At 35.3% G+C, this 7,063-nt stretch overlaps 1 protein-coding gene across 1 annotated transcript; it reads left to right on the top strand.

Annotated features, from left to right (window-relative positions):
* Nucleotides 1–4,152: 4,152 nt before the first annotated feature.
* LOC113314317 lies at nt 4,153–5,273 on the top strand. Its single transcript, XM_026563108.1, has one exon. The coding sequence runs from the start codon at nt 4,308–4,310 to the stop codon at nt 4,953–4,955; it is 648 nt and encodes a 215-aa protein (XP_026418893.1). The 5' UTR covers nt 4,153–4,307; the 3' UTR covers nt 4,956–5,273.
* The last annotated feature ends 1,790 nt before the right edge of the window (nt 5,274–7,063 follow it).

Raw genomic sequence — 7,063 nt, forward strand, 5'->3', positions numbered from 1 at the left:
CCTCATGATCCAACTGACGCTGCATAACCCTTTTAAATTTTCTCAAATACTATAGAGATATGTTAATTATATACTCCCTCCATTCCTTTTTAATAGGTTGGTTTGTATAAATAAATGTTTCAAAAAATAGGCTGGTTTCCTAATTGAGAAAGTCAAATGTTACTTTAATTTTCTGGGACTACTTTTCTCTTATCTTCTTTTGCTGACAAGTGTCATGGGGCCATTTCACTTCACTTCTTTTATTGACAAGTGTCATGAGGATCACTTTCAATGATTAGTTCTCTTAATTTTTTTAAATTTCTCTAAAAACAAAACTAGTCTATTAAAAAGAAACGGAGTGAGTAATATTTTATATGCCATGAGTAATCAGGTGTTATTATATTATATTAACCTTAATCACAGTTCTCTCTTTATCAGTTATAATGACTATGAGCCTGGAAATTTTGATATGCTAGCTAATGGTTCATTACAAAACTAGCCCAAAAGCAGAAAAGCACATGAGTCACAAATTTGTCCAAAAGCATATGACCACGTGTAAGACTTTGGTAATGCAGTATCATACTTTTGTATACACCCTTGAGGCATCAAATAGATATACTTTTAGTATCATCTTTGGGATTTGCAACGCGGATCCGTACGGCTGCCTTTTAAAGCAGAATATCATATTTTGTTTTTGTTTCACGCGTTGATTGGTAACTTGCTCCTAGAGGCTAGAGAGAGAGAGATGACCACCATGCACATCTTTCTGCTTTCAGTGACCCTCCTCCACTCTCTTCGACTCTTTATTTTTCTTTTTGCCAAGTTTGGACCTTTTGGTACTTTCTTCTGTTTTCTAAACACAGTTGAAGACATCCCAACCATGATTTTTTGAAAGACCTAACTAACCTTGTCCATCCTACATGATAGTGTTAGCCATTATTAGCAGCATAAGAATGAAATTCTACATGTATTATGTATGCGAGTCCTAGCTCTGTAAAGAAAAAACAAGATAGTGACACTGACATACTGTCTCGTTATCATCATGAAAGCAGTAAAAGAGTAACTTGTTTGGCTGTTAATAATAATTATGAAACTTGCTCTGCCGAAAGAGACTGCACATTTATAACTTCCCTGGCTTGTTTGCTTAATTTGGGATCATCGAATGGTTTTTTTCCTTTCTGATTTTGTAAATTTTTTGTAACCGCAGTTTAATAAATTCACAAAGTTTTGTTGTGAGTTAAAACATCACCGTATTAAGAGCTAAGTCTTATGGTGGAATCCATCCATCTTCCATCTTCCATCTTCCACGCCACCTCAGCACTTGGAACTGTGGATGGAAACGCAAGTGTAATGGTGGAATCCAGAGGAATGCTATTAAGAATAGCGTTAAACACTAATAAGAATAGCGCATCGGAACGTTATTAAGAATAGCGCTAGACTTGAGTCAACGGTCAGAACGCTATTGTGAATAGCATTTAACGCCATTATCAATAGCGTCGAGCGCTATTGTTCAGAACACCATCGATCTCTTCCCCAGTTCAGTTCGTTCATCTTCTTCTCTTCTCTCAAACATTAAGAAAAACCAAACCCTAAAACCCCCTTGTTGATTTCTGGCATGATGGTTCAAATCAGTGAAATTGGTTCAAAGGGTTTGTTCTTGGCGTCATAAGGAATCTAAGCATACTTCAATTTCTCAATTTGATTGAGAATCCAAAGAGAGGTTAGTGAAATTTGAGTTTATTTTATGGTTTGATGAAATGTTAGGGCTTTAGATGATATGATTATTGATTGTATACATGATACCCGATTGTTTGAGGAATGATAACAATTTTGATTCCGACTATGACGAATTTGACATGTGATTTAGGGTTTTAGATGATGAACATTGTGTATTGTGTGAAATTGCCATGAGATAATGAATTAACATGTTTTAGTTACATTATGTAAACAATTAAGTGCATTGTGTGACTAGTTTTTATTTGATGACTTTTTATAGATATGGACATGGATGTGTGTATGTTGTTGAGTGCAAAAGAGTGGGATGAGAAACATGTTTCTACAAGTATAAACCCACATGATAAATAACATGATATTGTTTTTAGAAGTAATTTGGAGGACCTTGAGGATTTATATAATCGTGTAGTGGTTCATGAAAGCGCTAGTGGAGTTATTCAAAATTCCGGACTTGCTAGATTTTTTGAAATTAGAATTAAGAGAGCTGATCAACAACTATCTTATGGTATCATAGAGAGGTGGTGGTATAGCACCAATTCGTTTCATTTCCCAAACTTTGAAATTGGTTTCACCCCTTTAGATTTTGTTCACTTATCCGGAATTCCTATTGGAAATAGTCGTAGAAGATTGGAATACATCGCTACAAATAGATGGAAAAGTAGAGAAAATCAAGAACTAGAGAATACCTACTTTGCACCTATGCATGGGTATGCAAACTACAGCAAGAAGTGGAGTGGCTCCTGGATGTTTTTTGTGGTTAGCGCAATTAAGATTGGCGCTGAAAAACGCTATTGTTAATAGCGTTGAACGCCATTCTTTTTAGCGCTTGACTTACGCTATTTTGATTAGCGTTCAGCGCCATTCATATTGGCGTTTCTTGTCCTCTACTACGCCAATCTTATTGGCGTTCAGCGCTATTCTTATTGTCGTTTAGATGGATTCCACGAACCCTTCCACCAAACCATGGAACGTTGCTTGGATTTTCTGAGGAAAACCCCAACTTGGAAGCCACTAGACTTGACATTCCATGAATTTTCCACACTTGGAATAGGTTGGATTCCACCATAAGACTTGCTCTAATAAGAAACTTTAACTTGTTCCATCCCTGACTTATTTCTCCATGTTTCGTGTTCTTTTCTCTTATACTACTTACGTTTCTGGTTTCACTTTTTCATTTTAGCCTAAAAATAGGTCAAATTGAAAAAAATGAAAGTATTTCTTTTTCAGAAACGGAGGGAGTAGTTCATTGTATGATGTAGACTATGATTTTGTGAAGCATATAGGCTGCTTAACAAGTTGAAATAATTTTAGACAAGAAGGCCTCATTTAGTTACCTGATAATTTGAAAGCAATTTGATGTCTCGTGGTGCATAAACTAGTTAACGGGTTTAAAAGACAACATTGTTAACACATGTACCAGTTTAATCGTGGAAGTAGCAAATCTCCTGTAAGACAAACAATATAGTGTTTTGTCTTATAAGGGATTTGGACCATTTGGTACACTGTCTTGTAAACCGGTAAAATGGATGGTTTCAATTTTAGGATCTACAACTAATGGAGTATAGTTGTTTCTAAACAGACGATTTTGGATGAATTTTTTTTTTTTTTTTTTGCGAGAGCTAATTGCTTATGGATTAAATTTGGGTACTATTAACGTTTTTATGGCGCTTCTTACTACATGTACTGTGATTACTTGGTGATCCGGGTATGGCCCCAAGCTCTCCGAGTTCTGGATTCCCATGCTCCAGAATAAGGCAAAACTCTTGCTGCAAGAGAGTACCTCAGTTCAAATTATATATGTCTAAAAGATCATCTCTTCTTCAATTTAATCGTCTTCACCATACCTGTTATCCAATAATTTTTTGGTTCTCCTTCTCGATTTCTTGTTAGTATACTCAATTGTATATTTTTTAGGTATGTTCTTATTCTACAATGGTTTCTCGGTGTTGTCTTTAATCACTTTGTAATCATGGTATGCCATTGAATTTTATTATCAAAAATTTAAAATAAATCTAAACAAGCTGTAGTAAAAAATACCTTGCTAACTACCAAAGGATATTAATGAAATCTAACACAAGATGGTGGGATGAAAAAAAAATGTTTTCTGCTCGTCTAGGCTACATGTAGAGCAGCCAACGGATTCAATAAAATGTCGAATCATAAAATATTAAGCAATTCTGCAAACTCAAGGGTCCACAAACCTGATACCCACATAGTTGGACAGGTTAGGTTCACCTCTAGTAATACTTTATTGACTTGATAGGAGTCTAGCTAGCTAGGATTCCTTAGTCCAATTGTTGCTCCTCAAAAGAAATACATGTTTTGTTTTTCTTTTCCAAACTATCCCTTTTGGCCTCTCTCATTAATTAGTCATTACATTAATCCCTAATCCCAATTTTAATTCCTTAAACCTTCATATCTCTCTCTCTCCAATCTTCTCTTCTATTTAACCTCCCTACTCATTTCTCCTTTTCTCCAAGGAAAAAAAAACACAAACCCTCTAAACCTCTATCTCTAGAGCCTAGACTATCTCTGCTTTTCCATTTCTCTCAATCAGCACACCCATCACTCTCTGTAATTAATCTTGAATAGCCATGGAAGAGATGATGAAGCCACAAAACACAACATGTCTGTCTAAAAGATTTCGCCATCAACACCATCAACAACAACAACAACAGCCTCAACCTAGACTAGGCATGCACACAGATTCACATGTCATCTCAAAATTCACCATGAAACCCAAAATCAGAATAGTTCACATATATGCACCAGAGATTATTAAAACAGACGCCTCAAATTTCAGAGAACTCGTTCAGAGACTAACAGGAAAACCTTCACCATCAGATCGTAACAACAAGAAATCTTTTAGCAAGAAGAGACCAGCAGCCAGAAGTAGTAGCAGTGCTGATACAAGTTCTGATGTAAACGGTAGTTATCATCACCATGTTGGTCATGAAGTTTCAATAAAACCCAACTTATTCTACAACAATCTGCAGACAACAATAGCAAATACTACCGATGAATCAAGCTCAGGTCTTCAGAGTTCAGGGCTTCAGAGTTCTGATTATGGTTCTCATGGATCAGTGTTAAAGGAAGAAGAAGAAGAAGTTATCTGGGGAGGTGATAAAGGTTTCTTTACTGATTTTGAAGGTTTAATTCGAGGAATTGGATTGACTACCCATTTGGATATGTTTGGTGATACTACTACTACTAGTACTTATGATCGTTCTTATGCAGTTTAGTCCTTGACTATGGTGGTGAGCTAATTAAATTTCTTTGATTGGGTTATTGTGGGATTTGGTTATTTTTGGATGAGTTCTTTTTTTGTTAATTGTTGGTTTTAATTTCTTCTTCTCCTCTTTAGATGTTCTTGACGGGGAAAGAATTAATCTCCCATTACACCCCCTCTCCCCCTTATTATATCTCTAACCATTTCATTGCTAGAGGTTTAATTCTGCTGTAAATAATTATATGTATGAGAGTTTTACATAATACTTAATTATGGGTGAGATGACTTGTTAATCCTTATAATTTCAATTTTATGCAATTACATTATCTCATGTCAATGTCTTTTTTTCTTTCTTAATTTTGGGTTTTGGTTCTCTCTTGAATGCATCACAAATAGAGTTGTGAAAACAGTAGTGTGTTTGACAAACAATTTCTTGCTGGAATCTTTTATGGTATCGCAAGCAGACAAAAGAACAAAATCAAGGCGGTGATCGGAAAAAGTTTTTGGTAGCTTTTCTTCCAAGTCTTTTTAGTTTCATTAATTCATTAGTTTAATTCGGATATTCTAAAATCTAACTAGTACTATTTTTAATTAAAAATGATTGTGAAATTTAAGAGGTCGTCTCACCATCTCACATTATTTAATGCATCAAGTTGGTGTCGTCCAAAACATGTCCTTAATTCAAATTCCTGATGTTTACTGTTCCTTCTTATCATCATTTTTTTCTCCTCAGTAGTACATATTCATCAAGGCCCCCTAATCTCTATGAAGGGATGAAGGTCGGGCTTCCGACCATTCCTAACCATCCCCCAACGGGAATCCGCCGGTTACAGCTTATTTTGTTTAATTTTCATTTCTAGTTTAGTAAATTGGTGTGCTAGCTGTTGTTAAAATAACAAACCTGATCAAGAAATTAATAAGTTTCAAGCCGTTGGATGTAAAAAGAAGAATATGAGGAGTCAGAAATCAGAATCTGGTTACGGGACCACATCTGAAATTTGTTCATTGTCTCGTGATGAACATATATGACTATGAGGATAAAAGGATTAACTGGGACCATCTTTTCTGAAGCCAAAACGTCCAAAGCCAACAGAAAAATCAGTTTCTTGTTTGATTTTGGGTCTGGGTTTTTCATTGTTTCTGCACTAGGAAAAAGCAAACGATTCCCCTGATCATCTCAAACCTCATTCCTGGTTCTCTAAGTCTAATAATGGTTGTTACTTGTTACTATGAAGATGACTAAATTTAAGTAAATGTCCTAAATCATGATTGCATGTTCTTTAGTATCTTGACGACAATTTTGTAGTCTTTTATTAAAGTGTTTTATATAGAGAAGAGAGAGTGAGGGGAGCATGTTTATCTGTCCAGGGATGTCCTGATATCTTTGCCACGGGCAACATATAAGAGCCCTTGTAAAGCGACTTAATTTTTTTTATTTTTTTGATGGGGCCTAAGCTAATCAAATCTAGGCGTCTAAATGCTTTATTCGTTGTATATGGATCGTCCGAAGGCAAATCAGAATGTATTCCTCTATGCACAAATGATACAACTTTTGTGATCTCCTTCAGATTTCTTATAATAACAACTGATTGACTTTGATGAAGATGGTATGCATAACGAATAACAGGAGTATTATTAGCTAGCTAATTAGTTCAGATGCTATGAGGTGAACCAAGTCATGTTTTGGTCAACTTACCTCACAACTGGTTTCCTTCCATATAAATACACAAGTTAAATAAAGCTTACCAATGGAAAAATGTTGATTCATTTCAGTATTTATACACATAACAGGATACCAAGTTTGAATCATTAGGAATCAAGTTCCTTTTACGGATTTTCTTAAGAGAAACCCCAAAATACAATGAGGTTATTATCGTAGGGACGCTATAATATGATTCTTAACCAAGATTGCAATTGCCTTTGAAAGTCAGTACAGACAATTTGCATTTTCTTATAACCTTAATCACAATTTGCAACTTCGATTTACTTAATTATATTACCGAGGTCCACTAATCTGATCTGGAAAAGAAGACGTGGACCCACATTGTTCAACAGCTATGTTGTTTAGTGCAGGATGGGTTTGGTTCTTCATCAACATGGATGGATGGATAACAATACTAG

Source organism: Papaver somniferum, chromosome 9 (genome assembly GCF_003573695.1).
Source record: "Papaver somniferum cultivar HN1 chromosome 9, ASM357369v1, whole genome shotgun sequence".
NCBI lineage: Eukaryota > Viridiplantae > Streptophyta > Magnoliopsida > Ranunculales > Papaveraceae > Papaver > Papaver somniferum.